Source organism: Varanus komodoensis, unplaced genomic scaffold (genome assembly GCF_004798865.1).
Source record: "Varanus komodoensis strain SLA01 unplaced genomic scaffold, ASM479886v1 scaffold4, whole genome shotgun sequence".
NCBI classification, from domain to species: Eukaryota; Metazoa; Chordata; class Lepidosauria; order Squamata; family Varanidae; genus Varanus; species Varanus komodoensis.
Window position 1 is genome coordinate 42251198 of NW_025335941.1, and position 19336 is coordinate 42270533.

At 39.2% G+C, this 19336-nt stretch overlaps 1 protein-coding gene across 5 annotated transcripts in view; it reads left to right on the forward strand.

The window, feature by feature from the left end:
- DCLK1 (doublecortin like kinase 1) overlaps positions 1 to 19336 on the forward strand; it is a 317888-nt gene that overhangs the window by 111261 nt on the left and 187291 nt on the right. For all 5 annotated transcript variants that reach the window (XM_044442668.1, XM_044442669.1, XM_044442665.1 and 2 more), the window contains exon 9: positions 3176 to 3522. In XM_044442668.1, the coding sequence (XP_044298603.1) occupies positions 3176 to 3522 (347 nt within the window). The remainder of the gene's footprint in view (positions 1 to 3175; positions 3523 to 19336) is intronic.

The following is a 19336-nucleotide window of genomic DNA, read 5'->3' on the forward strand; positions in this document are numbered from 1 at the left end:
GCATGCCTCACTGTTTCTCCCATGAAGGTAATTAGTAATTAATGGTTCTCTGGAGAGTGTGGTTGCAGGTGTTCAGGGTTGTTATTATTTTTAACCCAGACAGATTGGCTGAGCATAGTCAGAAATGATCAGCTACATATCTTGATGGCTGCACTCTGTGCTGCTGAAACGTTGCTATGTATAAGGCAGATGTCTACAATAAAAGGCTATTTATTGCATTGAAGAATTCAACATTTTAATATTTTTAAACTGTCATTATTAACAATACATAGTAGCAAATACCCTAAATGACTTGACTGTTTATAAAATATAAGTAGATAGTTTATATAAGTATATCACTTATATGCAAATATAAGTAAAAACTTCTGATGGAAAGGTCTGTGCACATTCAGAAGCTCCTATTCTTCTTCTTCTTGGGTGGATTTTAGACTGGTGAAAGAATCACATCCATTTGTGCCCATTTCATGGGTGAAAGGGTAGCTAGGAGGCATATCAATTATGCTATATGTTTATGATGGTTAAGACTTATTATACACCACCCTACTATCTGTAAGTGTGAAGAGTGGTTTGCAAATTCCTTTAATAAATGGAACAAATATGAGCTATTATTATTCTAACATAAAGACCTGATTAGCAACTGATGGATATTAGTTAGGAGTTGTCTTCTCCTACCTATCTTCTTGCAAGATTTTAGTTATCTATTGAAATCTTTCTTAGCATCCTTTGTGGGTTGTAGTATAGATGACTACATACTGTATGCATGTACCTTGACAGAAAGCAGAATAACCAAACGCTACAGTATATTGGCATATACATGCAAACCCAGGAACCGTTCAAGGAGAGCCAGTATGGTATAATGGTTAAGAGTGCAGGACCAGAATTCGAGATCTGGATTAGAGTCTTCATTCCACCATGGAGTTAACTGGGTGCCTTTGGGCCAGTTGCATCCTCTCAGCCCAACCTACCTCACAGAGATGTTGCTGTGAGGCTTCACCTTTGTGCCTCGCAGAGGCATTTGCCTTTTCAAAATAGATCTATGTCCCTTTCCCACTTGCTTCTGAATAATGCTGTTTGGACATTCTGGCAATACTATTTCGGCTGAATGTGAAACATACATGTGCTTTTTAAGTGATTTTGTGACTCAATTAACTTTGATCATGCTATTTGTTAGTGTGATCAGTAACAAAATAGCCAAGTGATTACAATATTACAGGTAAAGATACGTTCTCTCCCCACCTCAAAGTGGCTCACTGCCTGCCTGCCAGATTTATTTATTACATATTTATACTGCCCAAGAACTGAAGGCAAACAACAAAAAATAATCATGGTACTTTAAAATTAATGGAATGGGTAGGTAAAATATTTATATACAAAGAAGGAACCATTTACATGGTTTTTGACCTTGTGACAACAACTGGTGCTAAAAATATTAGATGGAGATAAAAGAGAATCTGTCCTGTTTCATCATTTTTAGATCATTGCTTCATTCCTTCACTTGTCCTTTGTGTTGATCAAGGCTTCTACCAGAGTAAACAAATTGACTTCCATAAATAGAGTAGTTAATAAAAACTTAAATATCAGTTTGCATTGGGACTAAAACTTTTCTCTAAAGTCGTATTTGTATTCTAATTAAAAGGCATGTCTCCCAATGAGGTTTAGTTTCATATTTTGCTTGCATTTCTATAATAGAGTTTGGAAGAGATAACAGCGATTCCCTTCTTTTCCCCTGAGTCTGTTACAAGGTTATAACCCTTTTTCCTTACTCTTTTTGGAAGCCAGCTTATCTGTGTTAACAGCTTAAAGTTCTCCCACACCAAGATGATGTGTGTTCCTTATGAAAACTGCATGTTATTTATCTTTGCAAGCACTAGTCCATTTGCCAAATTTCCTGAACCTAGTGTTCTCAATGGACTATAGGTCCTAACCATTGAAGGCACCACATTGGTGAAAGCTGCAATGCACTAAAAGTTTGTTGTTATTGTTTGTTTATTTGAACTTTTAAAATTAATTTTAAGCTGCCTTTAAGGGTAAAACCCACTTAAGGCAGCATTTGTGAACAAACTAAACTATATAAAAGTACGAATGGGCAATAAATGTACAACGAAGTTCTTACAAAGTTCTACACAGCAGATAGTGCCAATAAACTGTGCAGCCCACAGATTACCAAAAGGCTAGTAGAAACAGGTGGGTCTTCAGCACCATCCTGAAGATGAGCAAAGGCGAGCATATAAACTCCTGATGGAGCTGATTCCTGAGGTGCAGGGCCAGGACTAAAAGGGCTCTTTCTTTTGTATCTTCCACCCAGCCTCCATGGTTGCAGGAACATAGGAAAGCTTCTGTTGTTGATTTCAATGAGCTAGCTGGCTGGTATGGGAGAATGTGAACTGGGAAGTAATTTGGGACCAACCTATTTAAGGGTTTAAAAGTTAAAATCAGCACCTTAAATGAGTTTGGAAATGCTCTGGCAACCAATGCAGCTGATGCAGTATTGATGTCATATGGCCAGCCCCTGCCAGTCCGTGTAAAGATACCTGCATTCTGGTGCAGCTGATGTTTCCAAAGCATCTTCAAAGGTAGCCCTGTTACTGTCAAACAGAGCATGAATGAGTTTAGTGGAATCCTCCTTTTACAATGTGTTGTAAAACAAGCTTCCATTGCTTGTTCATACTGAACTAACTAGTATCTATATTCAAATGTAATGTTTGTTTTTTAACTCTTGATATATGGCTTTTGAAGCATTCATATTTTTAAAGTCTTATACTCATCCTCAGTATCCAAAGTAATTGAATTATTGCTTCTCAGGAAGGAGAACATGTATACTATTTATAGCTATCCTAAAACCATGTATAGAATCTACACTGGGAAAAATCAGGGTCTGAGTTTTCTCCTAGACCACACCCTTGCTCAAGCATGATTCCACAGATTTAAAAGGATATGTGGTGGATGTACCATCATTTTCTTTTTCAGCACTACAAGGGAAATACAACAGATTTTTTGTTTTAAGGATAAACACCCAACAAATAAGTTGTATTAAGACACTTGCTGCATCACTTCAAGTTGTCATATTCAAAAATGAAGAGAGCTAGCTAGATGTAGGGCTAGTGACATAAATGGTAGAACCATGAGGTCTTATTCAAAATGTGAAATTGAAAATGTGTTTGTATGTTTGTTTTAGGAGAGAGCTATGTGTGTGGCTCAATAGAGCCCTTCAAGAAGCTGGAGTACACAAAGAATGTAAATCCTAATTGGTCTGTGAATGTCAAAACCACCTCCGCTTCCCGTGCGGTGCCCTCTCTTGCCACAGCCAAAGGAGGCCCTCCAGAGTCAAAGGAGAACAAGGATTTCATAAGGCCTAAACTGGTCACCATCATCAGGAGTGGTGTAAAGCCGCGTAAAGCAGTCCGGATTCTGCTTAACAAGAAGACGGCACATTCGTTCGAGCAGGTTCTCACTGATATTACTGATGCCATCAAGCTGGATTCGGGAGTAGTCAAGCGCCTGTATACACTGGATGGGAAGCAGGTAAGAGGATTGTTTGAGCTGCCATACGCAGAATTATGACTAGGATATAATACGGATGCTGTTCAACCTGTATTTCAATAATTAAATAACTGGGATTCATAAAAGATGGATTATGTAACCAGAATCTATATAGGCATCAGTAAGATGTGTGTCAGTGTGGACAACTGCTATACCATAATTGTTGGAGTTGTTGAATATGAAACAATTGCCCCCCCCCCCACAAAAAAACCCCCTCCTTGGTCTGAACCGCTTTTTACTTTTACAGCTTTGAGCACGTTGGCAGTATCTCTGTCTCATTTTCCCTTCTAGAGGAAAATGTAACCTCTTAGCAGCCTAGACAAAACAAAAGAGCAGAATTCTTTCCTGTATTTTCTAGAGGCCAGCTTGAAGTAGGAGTGCATTTAACTGTTTCTTGCACTGCTTCTGCATGTTTGCTGGCTGTTCTGTCAAGTCCAGAATAGACTTTCCTCATAGGGTAACAGGTTTCTGTAAACTCTTTTTACAGAAACAAGCTATTTTACAATAGCTTGTTTATTTTTACCTAAATGTGTCAAGAACCAACTTAATGGCAAAATAGCCTGGAAATAATTATGCTAAACCCCTCAAAACTGTTAACAACTTTCTCTACTTCGTCTGGACAGATCAAATGAATGACAATGACTGTGGCTTTCTGTATGCCCTACTGGTATAACAGTGGCCACAGAAAACATGCGCAACTGGAGTGATGGACGTAGCACAGTCTGTGCCGGGACTGATGCAGCTTCATGTAATGTATTAGCTGGGTGACAGTAGAACACATCCAGAGTTCCTTGCATTAAGTCATTTGCATTAAGTTCCTTGCATTAAGTCAATGCAACCCATTTCTAACAAAGCGATAGGTGACCTGAAGATGAGACACCAGGCTTACAAGAGGATGCCTTCAGACCATTTTCAAGGCTACAGTTCTGTTTTATAAAAGCTCTGGAAACATTATATCTGCTTGAGGCAATTTTCCTGATGCTCATTTTCCTCTCTTGCTTACTGAATGCTGTGGAAGTGGCAGGGTCTGCTGCAGGACTATAGCAGGCAAGGGAGCAGGAGAGCTGTGCCCCTTTGTCTGGAACAGAGACCACTGTGTCTGGAGAGTAAACAAAGCTGCTTAGCAAGCAGAAACGTCAGGCAGTGATTTTGCACTCAGCAGGAGTAACCTGTTGGTCAGCGCTCTCTCACTTGCTCGCTCTCTGTGTTGTGTGTGTGTAGGAAGTGATTGATTTCCTTGTGACTTAAGCAACTGCTGTTCTGATTCCTTTGCCAGAGTCCCTTTCCTTTTAATGCAGCATTTGAAGTACAAGGATGGATTTTTCTCTCTGTGTGTTGCTTGCTAAACTCCATGCTGTGCATGATTAAAGAGAGGAAATCCATGGTAAATCCAAAAGTTTGTTCCACTTGTGCATGTAGTTAAATTCCCATCTGTGGCTCTTTCAGAGCATCTAGAAAACTCAAAAGCTCTGCTCTGAGTGGCTAAGCCTTAATTGGAGATTTCTTAGATCAGACTTTAAAGTTTTTAAGCCTCCTTGACTAGAAAGTGTAATTTTGTTTTATGAGGATCAGAGGATAAAGCTTTTCTAGTACAATTATTCTCCTTTTAAATACAGATTTGAGCATAAATGTTTAGAGTAAGTATTTAAATGCTACTGTCACTCTTTGCTCTAGGTCATATGGGAGTCAATGTGGTATTTAATTGATTGATTCCAACCCCCTTAAGGGCCACAGACTCATGTCTCCTAATAATATTTGCACAGAATATGTTGATTTTTAAGTGACCTCGAATACTTTAAAAAATTAAGTCAGTTTTATTGTTTGTTTTATAACTTTAATTTATTTAATTAAATTTTAAATGCTACATGGTTTTAACAAGTGACATTTATTGTAAGCTACCCAGTGAGAGAAGGCACAGGGCATAAAGTCCATTAAATAAGAGCATGACATTCTAAAATGTTCTTAGATTTTGCTTAGTTTACCTAAAATGTATTGGCTGACTTGTGTTTGATGATCTGTTGCTTCTTTCACTTGTTCAAAACAACTCCTATAAGACTGTGTGTTCAACAAATATTCTCCAGGGTGAGTTATGGGTCAAATCAAACAACACATTAATATATACAAAATACTATGGCTTCAATTTTTGGGTTTAAAATGTACTGCCTGTATTTGGTTCATGATGATAGAATTTATACCTTTCATAATTCATTAATGATCAATTGTCTACCCTGATTTTCTCTAGGTGTTCTGTTTAATCTCTAACTAAAATTAAGCTCCCTTGACTACCTGATCTAATCTAACCTACAGGTTTTTCTCTATTCTTGTAGGGATAGTCAGATTAATTGATTGGTGATATACCCCTTAGTTATTGGCCTCCATCTTAGTGAATTTAAATGAATTCTAAATCTCACTTTTTGACTTGCTTAGAAATGAATATGTTTTAAGAATGCCTATCACTTATACCTAATGATGCAGGATTTCTTGAACGTGAAAATTTTACAGTGCTCTAAATGAGTTCTACTACTTCTAGTAATGTCCTGTATTGTTTCAGGACAGTTTCTACATATTGTTAAATGCGGCTTTATTCTTGTTTCATTGTTAGTATGAACCTGCTCGCAATGTACCAACATTTACAAGCTGTCTTCCTCCGGTGTTCTCACTGTAGTGATGCTACGTGGCAGTCTTCTTGTGCTTTGGCATCATGCTTTAGCCCAAAGTAGCCACAAGAACTAGATGATAAATAAATGCAATCACTCCTGGCTTCTGGAGCTCAAGAGCTGAAATGATGTACTTCTCTGAGGAAGTGAAAGAGTAACTACACTCTTAATTTTAGTTAATTTCAGTTTTGCTTCATCTTGTTACTGGGGAAACTTAGCAACAGAGGACAAATATAACATATATAACCCTGGCTCAGATCTAGTTGCATTGTACACAGGAAGGGCTTGCTATACCTTATTTTTCAGTTTGCCATGGGCAACTGAGTATTCAGGTTTGTTAATACTTGTCTTAAAAGAATAATTTATCAAAGTTTTTATTCCATATTGGCATGATTAATTGCAATCCAGCAGTCCAGAAGATTATGGATAAATGCAGACATACATGGTATGGAAAAATCCTCCCCACTCCAAAGAAAGCAACTTACATCACTGCTTATACCTGTGTATCCTATCCTACCACAACATCATTGATTCTGATCATTATTCATTTTTGCAGATGATACCCAATTTGCTTTTGCTCTTCCAGCAAAACCCCCTAAAGCCTCTTTGAAGGTTAATACAGGGTTTGCTACAGGGATACTTTTCCTTGATGAAATGTTGGCTTCTGAGAATTTTAATCAGGATTTTCAATGGGAACGAGCCCTTGAAGTTCAGCTACAGGACAAAATATTCCTTAAGGACTGTGACTTCACAGTCCTTCATGTACAGAGTACATGAGGATGGAGAGAGAGCTATAAATAGTGAGTGTGAAATTGGCAGAAATAGGAGAAGTTCATAATTTGGGGGAATGTAGCAGCAGGCCATAGCATTTTCAAGACTGGTAGAGGAGGATAAGACTTTGGAAGCAGAGGTCAGCATAAACTCCTTAAGTTGTATTGGCCTTCCTGACTCTCTCTCTGGTTATGGAGGATTTGGTTTTTCTATTTAGTGCTGCATCTTGGAAGCTTTGACTATGCAAAATTCCTCTGAGGCTTTAGGGCTTAATGATATAAAGATATTTACTTGTCCAGTGAAGGGAAAGCCAAACCTCAGTTTGAACTATTTTTAATTATCTTTTGACTTGGGCTAAGCAATCATTTTTCTTAAAGCTGACAGGCTGGAAGGGCCTTGGGGCAGATAATAGAGCAGTAAGTAATGTCTTTGATTAAAAGGGTAGAAGGCATCATTGATCAACTTACAAACACATCTTACACTAGAAATAGCAGGAATCCCCCTTCATATGTGTGATCATATTTATAGGGACAAACAAGATCACACACATTGTATCAATCATTTATATTACAGGCCACCTTTAGAAGAACAATCCCATATTGGCATATAATTCAGGTTCTAGAGAAGAAATGCAGATATCATAAATGTGACTGCCACAGAAGCAGTTACGGTGGTACAATTCAGTGGACCCATAACATTCCAGACTGCAACTAGATACAAGATATGTGGAATGGCTGGGCATATTAAAACATTTTCACCTAGCCCTGGAAAAATATTGGAGTCGGTGTGCTGTGGAAGGTTTGGTTATATATCTATCTCTATATGTAGATATATATGGCTCTGTGACTAAGAAATTTCTCTACCTGCTTACCATCCACCTATAAAAATCTATAAAGTGTAGCAGCTCCTCTTGGTGGCATGATAGAAAAGGCAGCCTGGTTCACCTTGCAACTATTTGTAGGATTAGTATTGGACCTGTAGTAGCTTGCAGGGTTAGTGGTAGTTCTTTTATGCAGACCAGCTAGGACCCATTGGAGGCCCTCTAAAAGACCTCCCAGTCCTGCTCCATTTTGCCATGACAATGCAAGTCTTTGTGGTGGCTGCTTTGTGTTCCTAGCTCAGCTTCTTCCACTGGACCCGTAGTGGCCTCACTTGTGTCTTCACTCCCACCTGTTCCTGGCTCTGGTCTTGCCTTTGGTCCTGCCACACCCTTGCCGGTTTATGACCCTTGCTTGCCCTGGACTCTGCTTTTTTCTCTGGCCCTGCCATGTCTCACCAAGTACCCATTCCCCCCTTGCCTGAAGTAATCCTTGGTTCTCCTTTCACCTTGACCGTCCTTGGTCCCCATGTTCCAGTTGAGGATGCCTGCTGCTTGCATCCTGGACCTGACTCCAACCCAGTTCAGTTGGCACAGTAACCTGGTAACTCATACTGGATCTGCTTAATATTACTGCAATGAAGCACAGCATATAAATATCCAAATAAATTAAAAGTGGACATTCAAATAACGAGCTACTAGGGCTTTCTACATAGAAACCAGTATCTTAATTTTTACCTGAAAACAGACCAGCAGCTGATACAGTTGTATGAGCACTGAAGAGCTGTGCACATTGCAGTTGGTTCCAGCTAATACCATGTAGGCGTGCCAGGTTAAAACGTGAAATTTGCACAAAATCTTCAAAGGCAGTACCATGGACAGTGCTTTGCAGTAGTCTAATTTTGGGATTACATGGTATGAGGAACAAATCTGTGCAGAATTTCAGATCAACTCAAGATGGCACTGAGCTCAGAGCTGCGGGATTGCATGGATGCCCCTTTTTCTCCAGCTCCACTAACATTTGCACAAGTAGCCCAAGGAAACCAAAGCATCTTGCTTTCCTGAGGTTATCTCCATTGTACTGTAATATTATTTAGCCATGTCTTAGCACACAGTTAACTGAAAGCCTGTTATTAAGCAACTGCTCACTTAGCAATATGTGACCAGCAGAAAGGTTAGTAGTGGCCAATAATATAGATAAAAGCACATAAACTGTCTTTCCCTTTCTCTTTCCTGAGACAGTTTCAAGGCCATGTATGAGTGATTGGTTTGCATGGATAGATTTATTCAACCCTCCAAGCAAAGGTTTATTTACTGGCATTTAGGCCAAATATTCTGTTAGGCCACCGATGGAGACAGCTATTGGCTTATTATGTTCTAGTTTTTAAGTTTTAGGTTTTACACATTCACATTTTAATATTGCTATGTTTATGGTTGCTATATTGTTATAAATGCTATATGTGCATTCAGGAACACTGCTCAGAAGTATGTTTTTCTTAATCTTGGATTTTGTTGATGTACATATTTTAAGGATAATTTTTCATCTGCTGTTCATTGCAGCACAGTATTAATTGCACCCCAAAATGGTATCTTACTATTCTGTTTGCAGTTAACAGCATACAATTAGCTTTTAGAACAATTTCTTATTTTTGTTTGGTTTTAAGAAAAGGTGTATCATTCTTAAGAAGTTTCCCTGCCTCCAACTGATGTACAGGCTAGTTGAGTTTAAAATTGTGTGTGTGTGTGTGTGTGTGTGTGTGTGTGAGAGAGAGAGAGAGAGAGAGAGAGAGAGAGAGAGAGAGAGAGAGAGAGCGCACGCGCGCTTGTATTCTGCTTTTTAACTAGAGTACCCCTCTTACATAAAACTCAATAAAAATAAGGTTAGGAGAATCTAGCAACAGAGCAGTGGAACCACAACAGTGGAAACGCAATTTGCCGGTAAAAAGATGAGAAGGAAAGAGGTGTGTGTTCATGCCATACTGTTGGGGCTGCAGTGGAAAAAGATCACTTATAATGAGGCCCAGCCTAACTTCCATGCGAGGAATCTGAATCAGCACCTTCCATGCAGATGTCAGTTTCCAGATTCCAGGCTATTCAGGGCTTTAAAAAGCCCAACCTCTTGAACTGTTTTGAAAATGAATTGTCAGCTGTGCAGCTGCTTCAGAGCAGGCAATGAGTCAAGATGCAGGCAACAGCATTTTACACCAGCTGAAATTTCTGACCCATTTGCAAAGACACATAGATTTCATTTTAGTAACCTAGTCTAGACGTCACTGAGGCATATATGAAAGTAACTTGTTTGCCATCTGCCAGATGTTGGTGCAGCTGTGTAGTGGTTGAATTTTGGCACTCTCCCACAGCTGCAACCCAGGGATCCAAGACCTATCTTGTATTTGACCGTACCTCCCAAACAGGAGATTGCAGTCCTTTCCAGAACAGAAATTTCTCCAGTCAGATAACTGATTTAATAAAACGTTCACCAGTTCTAGCCCTTTTAATGCATTTTATAGAATGCACTGAGTACCAGCAGTGGGGCCAGCATCTCCCTAATGTCCCTGTGCACACTAGCCCTGCTGCCCCAGCTCCCTGTCCTGGCTGTACTGAATGCCAGGATCTGCAGAGGAGTCTACCCACTTTTTTCAGAACAGAGTAGACAACTCCATACAATTGGTCATGTCAGGTCCCCAGTTTTAGTCTTCATGTAGAATGTGTGAAGATTGTTTCTAACCTGAATCCTGAATAACAAGAAAGACCAGGTGTGTGTCTGTACATGCATGTTGTTCATATGTATCTTAAAAGCACTTTCCATGTTCAGATGGAGTGCTGGACAACTTCTGGCAGACTTGTGCTAACCATCGACTGGAAGAAATACATTTCTCAGCATTGCTAGAAATGCTAGGTCAACTCTGAAATGCAAAAACTCAATGTATGTGATTTGTGCCTCCTTGGAGGCTTATATTCTGAGAGTCAGCAGGAGTTTATATCTTAGACATGCTTGTTGAAAGCAATCTGACATGGTAATTGCTAAGAGATGGAGGTCAATTAAAAGGCAATTTTACTTTGTCAGCTTGAAAGTGCTGCTTTTACTAACTTGCCTGAAAGTCTGAACTTTAGAATGCTTCACAAATGCTTTACTTCTCTTTAGCTGTTTTGTTTTTCTTGGACATCTCCAGGAAGAAGCAGAATAATTACTTGTCTATTTTGCCACTGCATTGAGTGAGATGATTATAGAATAAAAGTCTATAGTCAGTTGGGGTTTGAAGCAATGTTAACTGGGGCTGTACCAGTTAGACCTTCTGTCAAGTGCTGTTCCAGTTACTGTCTTGAGGCTCTGAAAGCCTCTGACACAAAATCACCTTCGCTTTCCACTGAGGGAAGGTTCTGTAAGCAGACTTCTGCTAACTGCATCATGTCTGAAAATCCTGAGACATTTTATATAATGCATGCTGAGTTGTAAAGGCACATGTAGACACACCAGTAGGAGTATTCTTTGGTAGAGCATATTCCTTCCAAAGGTGATGGGCTTATGCTAGTAGCGCAAAATAGTGTGATAAGGTTCTGAGAACACCCACCCGCAGTAGCAACATGTATTCCTTACATCTCATTAAATGAGGTAATTGGCAGAAGTGATTTCACTCACAGGGAGAGTATTAGAGAAGCACATATTGGGACATATCGATAAAGGAGCTTCCTGCAGTATTGGTTTAAGGTGCTAGTGTTAAACTGAAGCTATGCAAAAGCATACAGTACTATTCATGCATCTGTATCTGGGTTTTGAGCAAGTTCTTTATTATGGATTATGTCACATGTATGGAAACCCACACACTATTTCCCTATTTGGAGTAGGAAAGAACTGTAAGATTTGGCAGAATTTTTCCATGGAGCACTTGAGTCTCTTGTGAGCAGTCAGTGAAGACTTGAAAAATCCAAAGATCAAACTATGGTTGTAGCCCCAGTAACTATGGCATGAATTCTGTTGGCCAGGTTGTTGATGGTGGTGGATGTTGGCTATGTTCTTTTGACAACAACATTCATGTTCCAATAGGGGACATTCAAAGGTATTGTAATGGGGCACAGAGATCTATTGACCAAAGGAAAGAATAATCAGAAATTCCAGTAGGCATGTCCAATGCCTTAGGAACACCTGAAATAATTCTTGGGATACTAGCCAGTGGTTGGGCTCTTGGAATAGGGAGAAAGTTTGGTTTCTTACATATAAATTGGTAAGAATATTTGTTATCATACAAAAAATATTCCCAATTAAGTACCTTCCTTAAGCCCAACATTAACCCAATTTAAAATAGGTACTATTTAACAGCATTCAGTGCAAAACTGTTGAGGAGATTGTGTGTGGGGTGGGGGGTCTTCGCTGCTGCTTTCTTTCATAGTTTTTATAAATGTCTTTCACATTTCCTTGGCAACACAGTTGTCTGCATTGGTTGCTAAGGAACTAGCTTTTTAAGCACAAAAGATTGCAAGGTTCCTACTGCTGCCCAAGGATTTAATTCCTGGCACTGTGAAGACAGTAGAAAATGTTAATATTATTCCAAATGAGATCCATGGATTGATATGTGTACATAGTATATGTATGCATACCTTAACCCCCACCTACCACTTCTCCTCTGAAAATTTAAAGTATTACAAATTATGACACATTTATATAACTAGCACAACAAGCAGTAGCTATAACAATAGAAATAAATGCTGTGCTAATTGCTACATGTGAGGGAGGAGGGTGACACTATGTGAGGGAATCTAATTGCTGGGAGAATGATTACATGCCATAGATTTTCTTTCTTTTCTTTTCTTTTTTTAAAATGGATATGTAGCTTGCAACAAGCCCAGTCCAAATTCTATTGTGTATAGCAGTGTCAATTCAAGCTTCGGTGCTTGTTGGTTTTGTTATGTGCCTTCAAGTCATCTCTGACTTGTGGCAACCGTATGAATGAATGCCTTCCAAAATGTCCTGTCCTTGACAGCCCTGTTCAAGGACAGGCCGTTCAAGGCTATGCTTCTTTTATGGTGTCAGTCCATCTCTTATTTGGTCTGCCTTTTCTTCTATGCTTTTGACCTTCCCTAGCATGATTGTCTTCTCCAGTGACTCTTGTTTTTTCATGATGTGTCTTAAGCGTAATAGCCCCAGTTTTGTCATTTTTGCTTCAAGAGAAAACACTGGCTTGATATGATCTAGGACCCACTTGTGTGTCTTTCTGTCAGTCCGGGCAACCACAAAGCTCTCCTTCAGCAGCATGTTTTGAAAGCATTCATTTTCTTCCGGTCAACTTTCTTCACTGTAGTAGTGAAGTACAGTGGTGTGGATGATCTTGACCTTGGCCTCCAGTGAAAAGTCCTTATACTTGATTATCTTATCTAGTTTCTTGGTGACTGTCCTTCCCACTCTCAGTCTTTTTTGAATTCCAGGGCTGCAGTCTCCATTTGAATTTTAGTGAGCCAAGGTATGGAAAAATCTTTCACAATGCTGACTTTTTCACTATTGACAGTAAAGTTATATAATTCTTCTGCAATCATGGTTTTCATTTTCTAGACTAGCTGCAGTCCTGTTTTTGCAAGTTCTTCCTTCACTTTTATCAGAGTCACTCCAGTTTATTACTTCTTTTCACCAGTAATATGATTTCATCCCTATACCTTAAATTATTGTGTCTTCCACCAATTTTCACTTCTCATCATAATTCATCTTTTGTTCTGTATACAGATAGAACAGGGAGGTAGTTAAAATACACCTTACCCAGTGCCTTTGTAATCAGGAGAACTATCTGTTTTTCCATATTTTGTTCTAAAAGTAACTCCTTGTCCACAGCACAAGTTACATATCAGGACAATCAAGTGCTAAGGTACACCCATTTCATTCAGAACTGTCTGTGAATTCTCACGATCCACACAGTGAAAGGCTTTGCTGTTGTTTATAGAGAACAAACTGATCTTCTGAAATACTTGAGTGTGCTCCAGTAGCCAACCTATACTTGCCATATGATCCCGAGTGCCCTTTCCTTCTTGAAATACAGCTTGGACATCAGGCATTTCTCACTCTATATAGGGTAAATTTCTTTGTGCAACACTTGAGCATCAGTTTGCTTGTATGGTTAATTAGTACAATGATCCTATGGTTGCTACACTCTTTTGCATCTCCTTTCTTGATGGTTTCTAGTCTGTGGACCATTGTTTTGTTTTTCATAATTGTTGGTTTATTTGTATTAGGGTTTGGACCAGTTCAGTCTCTGCATCTTGGAATAGTTCTATTGCTATCCTATCTACTCTGAGTGCTTTATTCCTTCTGAAATGCATTAATCACACATTTTACTTTAGAAGTACATGGATGTAATCTTTCTCTCTAAATGAGTCAAAATGCTCTGTAATTGATTAAGCATTACATGTTATAAAAATAATCACATTCTGTTCCAATGGTGAAAAGTTGTTTATAATCTTCTCAGATGCAATATCCACATTGTCAGCTTCAAAACAACCAAACATGCAAAATTCAATATTTAAAATAAATAGGTCATATTGTCATCAGCTATAATAACTGTTTGGGAAGAAGGTATTGATTTGTTTATATAACCAATATCATCTTTATATGATCTTGCTTTGCTTATATTTACTTTGGTTGATTAAAGTAACCTCTTGCTGCTTCAATACTTTGAAAAATGCTTTATTATTAACATTTTTCAGGGCTAAAAAGATGCTGAACTGTGGATCATATGAAAAAAAGCAAAAGCAATAAAAAAAATGTAGCTATCAGCCATGCATGTCACTATACATTTTCAGTGATAAACTCAATTCTAGTGAGCATCTGGTAAAGGAAAAAAAGTGAATACTGCTTTCTGTCACTTATTATGGAAACAATACAAACAGCCCTGTGGCTACATGACTAAAGCTATATGAAACAAACTGAGAAAATAATTTTTGTCTTGTTTATTTATTTTTTTAAAACTTTTGGCTGGCCAAAATAAAAGATCAATCTGTTGTTGCCACTGCAACAGTTTAGTTGATGTCATTTTGAATGGATGTCCATCTAGACAAAACAGTGAGGGTCTCTGAGGAAGAATAAAGCTTTCTGTATGTAGATATATCTTCCTTGAAGTCCCACCATCTGTACTGAAGTTCTACAGCTATGTTCTGACAACATAGATAGGTTTGGACACTGAAGACCTTTTATTTCTTTTGCTAGATAACATCTTATTTGACCATCATTGAAATGCAGCTCCCAGGGGAAATAAAATTGCAGCAGTCTTATGGTCAGAACATAGACCTTAGAAATAGTTTGCCTGAAAAATGAAAGCTATCCTTTACTACCTGTTTTAAAATGGTAGTGAAGTCCCCCTGTTCCTTGAACAACTTTTCCCAACCTGATGCTCTCCAGATGTGTCAGATGCTACATGGCAAATGGCCTTTCTGTCTGGGGTTGATGGTAGTTGTAGTCCAACATGTCTTGAGTGCACTAGATTGGGGAAGGCTAGCTGTAGCAGTTCTGCTGTCACTGATTTAGTTGACAGTCTTCTCCTGGAATAGAGATGCCAGAGAAATTCTGGCTTGTAAAGGCACAACAGGGGTTGGGGTGGGGGGATGACCATTCAAAATTTTAACATTCTTCTGCTTGAATTGATATTGGCTTTCTTGGCTGACAGAGGAAGAGCCAGCAGTTTGGGATGCAGCAGTGGCAGCCTTTGTCAGCTGGAGCCAAGAAATGCTTTGGCTAACAGAACACCTACAAACTTCTTAAAATTGGTCCTATACAATAAATTGGAGCTAGTTGTTCTGCTTCAATGATTTTAGGAAGTGTGGGGCTAAAGGGTGCCCTTTACCTGTGGATGACTCATGGGAGTGAGGTGGCCTTGGGCCCCTGCAACATCTACTGGTTCCATTGCTGTGTGAAATGAGAAAAAGGAGTCCTGAGATGGGAAATCACCTGAGTTCTTCTTTGGAAAAACAAAACAAAACAGGAGCACGCCAGTCATTTTCAGGTTAATCTGAGGGAAGCTTTGAGAAGCTCACTATCATTATGTTACAGAGGAGCTTCAGACATAAAGACTCTCTGACATGTGTATTGGTTCAAACATCCATATCAGTTACGGAAGTAGCTGGATGGAAAATGTCCAGGACTATCATTACGGTAGATGATTATACAGTGCACATACTTTCTCCCTTCATTAGAATTAAAGGCAGTTGTTCCCTGTAACTATGAAATAATGCAAATTCCTGCCAGATGCCTTCCAGATGCCTGCCATCACCCAAATGATGAACCTGTGAGGGTACCCCTGAACGGGCCAGTCCAGCAACTTTGCAGGTAGTTTGGTCCAACTCCGACCTATTCCCACAGCTGGTTCAGATCAGGACAGGTCAGCTGTTTCAGATACTATCTAGACAATCTTAATGAACCCTATTGTCTTCAATATTGGTAGTTAATTACCCTGCAGTACCACCAGGTTTAGATGTGTTTTTATGAGTAGTAGAACACACTAGACAGACAGAAGATCTAGATGAGCTGTCATCAACTGGTGCCCTTCACATGTGTTGGACTACAACGCCAATCTGGAGGGCATCAGATTGGCAAAGTTTCATCTAGAAATCAATTATTCCACCAAAACTCAGAATACATCGTTTCTTAATTAGAATCTCTTAGGTGTGTAATTCCCACACATACAGTTCTTCACCTCAATCCACTAAACTTTATTATGTCTGCAATTCAACTTTAATATGTCTGACTTTGACTTAGTTTAAATCAACTACGTCTGTGCAATCTGTATGATTTAACTGCCAACTTCCACTCTCTTTGTGCATGCTCAGGTACAGGTTTCCAAGGAAATGAAAAAGTCCAGTTTGCAATGCACATGTGGCTGCAATATTTTAACTTCTACCCTGTAGTTACTCTTGTTTTTGACAAGAGTGGTCAGCTCAGGTATTTTCTTGTATCTGATACTTGATCTTCCTCTCCCTCTGGTTCCATATTAATCTACTACTGTAAACAAAGCACACAACATTACAGCTCGTCAGAGAAAGAATGCACTGACATGGACAGATAAGTGATGTTAAAACTCTCTGAGGTGCTCTGAATTCCTGCTGGAAGTTTGATTTACCTTGTTCAAGTTCCTCATTGAAAGTGTCTTTTTTCCAATTGGAAAAATGTTCATTTTCTGTCAGAGAAATACATTTTAAATGTAGATATCCAAAATGTGCACTCCGCCCATATGCTAAAAGCATGAAAATGCAGGTGTTGAACTTGCACAGTTCCAAGTATGGGCAGTTGCACAGTTTTGCACATGAAAATTGTGGAAATTTCCAGCACTCCTGTCTGTGTTCAGGATTGCATACTGGATATGTTCCCATGATTTGTGATCTGGAACTAAAACTGTGTATATCCCTACTCATGATGCGGAGCAGTGAAAAACAAGGTCAACAGTTCTGTTTGAAGATCTTCATGGAAAACTGAATGTCAAGGAAAAGGCACAGGGTTTCCCTTATCTGTCTTGCATCCAGACATTAATGGGGCTGGGGAAAAGAATTAATCTGCAAATGATTACTATCTTTACACCCTCACTGCTAATAAAATTTTTAAAAATCCTCTAGCAGATCCTAATTATGGATCCCCTCATAACTTCTTGCTTGGCCCTTATTTACATGGAAGCCTTTTTGAAGCCAGCAGTGCTATTCTTGGCTCAAAGGACTGCTGAGAGAAGGGCCGCTTAATCACTGTGAAACATTATAGAACTTAGTTTAAGAGATGTTAAGTGAGTCACTGGACTGTAGCAGTATTGGTTTTTCTCCCCTTTCATCATGAAGAAGGAAGAATACAAGGGTCCTTTGTATTATGGCAGTCAAATAATCCAGCACTTGCTTAGTTGTCATTTCTTTGTAAGGAACCTTACACTGCACCAGCTGTGGGAAAATCTGCTGGAAATGGAATGGGAGGAGGCCAGGAATGCCAGAGTCTTGTGCTTTAGATTCTAGAGCTTGTTTCAGATAACTTGTTATTTGTGCTGTTGTTGATGATGATGTATGTTGAGTGGTAAATGGCATTTGCAAGTGCTTAGCTTTGTCTAAGTAAGCAAAAAGAAGGAATGCAGCAAGGAAAAAAATATCTCAGCTCCGTATTTGTACAATGATTGTGATGATGGCACACTTTGACTAATGGGCATGTTTTTGGGATTGATTACCAGGCACTCATTCTGAATGCTTCCGGAAGAGCGTCCTGCCTGCTTTTCAAACTTTTCATGCATCTTTCACAGGCTGTTGTAGCAATACGTATCAATAGGTTGTGAATTTGACCCGTGGGTGCCTAGACATGTTTGTTTCAAGTTAAAAGTTATGATTTGGTTCTCTCTAATGATAATAGTGCCACTATGGCCACCTTATGAGAAGGAAGGACTCCCTGGAGAAGTCTAATGCTGGGAACAATAGATGGCAAAAGAAGAAGGGGACAGCAGAGGACGAGGTGGCTGGATGGAGCCACTGAAGCAGTTGGTGTGAGCTTAGGTGGACTCCAGGAGATGGTGGAGGACAGGAAGGCCTGGAGGAATGTTGTCCATGGGGTTGTGATGGGTCAGACACGACTTCGCGACTAACAACAACAACAATGATAATAGTGAGGTTTCTTTAGACATACATGGATAATTCAGCATGCTGCGTTTTGTTCACTGACTGTAATCTAGGGCTAATGGAGAGTGACGCTGTGAAGACAGAGGCTTTTCCTTAACAACTAGTGTCTGCCATCTTACTCAGTTGAACCTTTGCTGAGAGATAGCCTGACACTGCCTATTTCTTTTTAACAACATTCCTGCTGTGTAGGCCAGGCCCTTTCCAGGCTTACTGTTCTATGACCCTAGAGAGCAGAACTGGTGGAGTCAATTTCTCCTTCCAGGTTGTGCTGGACTGCAACTAGGGCTGATGGAGGTTGTAGGCAAAAATATCTGGAATACTTGCAAGTTCCCCTCCTTGCTTTAAAGGGCAGTGCTGAAGAACATGCTTCAGCAATGCCCAGAATTCAGTGAATTGGCTAAAGACACCACTCATATTTTATTGTACAAATTAATATTGAAGAATAGTAACCTGAAAGGACTTAACGTATCTTAATAAAAATGTTGATTGTCAGCAGTCCTCTCTCTCTCTCTCTTTCTCTCTCTCGCTCATACCTGTTATGGAATGTGCAAACTGAACTGATGCCTTTAGGAAAGACATTGTTAACATTTGTCATTCTTTTGTGAATTTAATTAACTAAAAATGATTTTCCAGCATAGAATAAATTCTAGATCAGGTGTATCATGCAATTCAGTTTAAGGTATATCATCCAGCAGGATAATACTTGTATTGATTGAAATTTTAAATATAACAAGGGAAATGCAGGTGGCATCAAATGCAAACCTAGTTAGAGTAGGTCCATTAACAGGATTTAGGATTAATTTTATAGAACCCCTAATCCCTACCGTTCTTCCGATCATGATGTATGTTAATGTAAACTTTGTATGCATTTCAGCTTAGAACAATAGATATTGTTGTCTGCATACAGAATCAATGCATCTAAAACTTGTTTTCTTTTAAG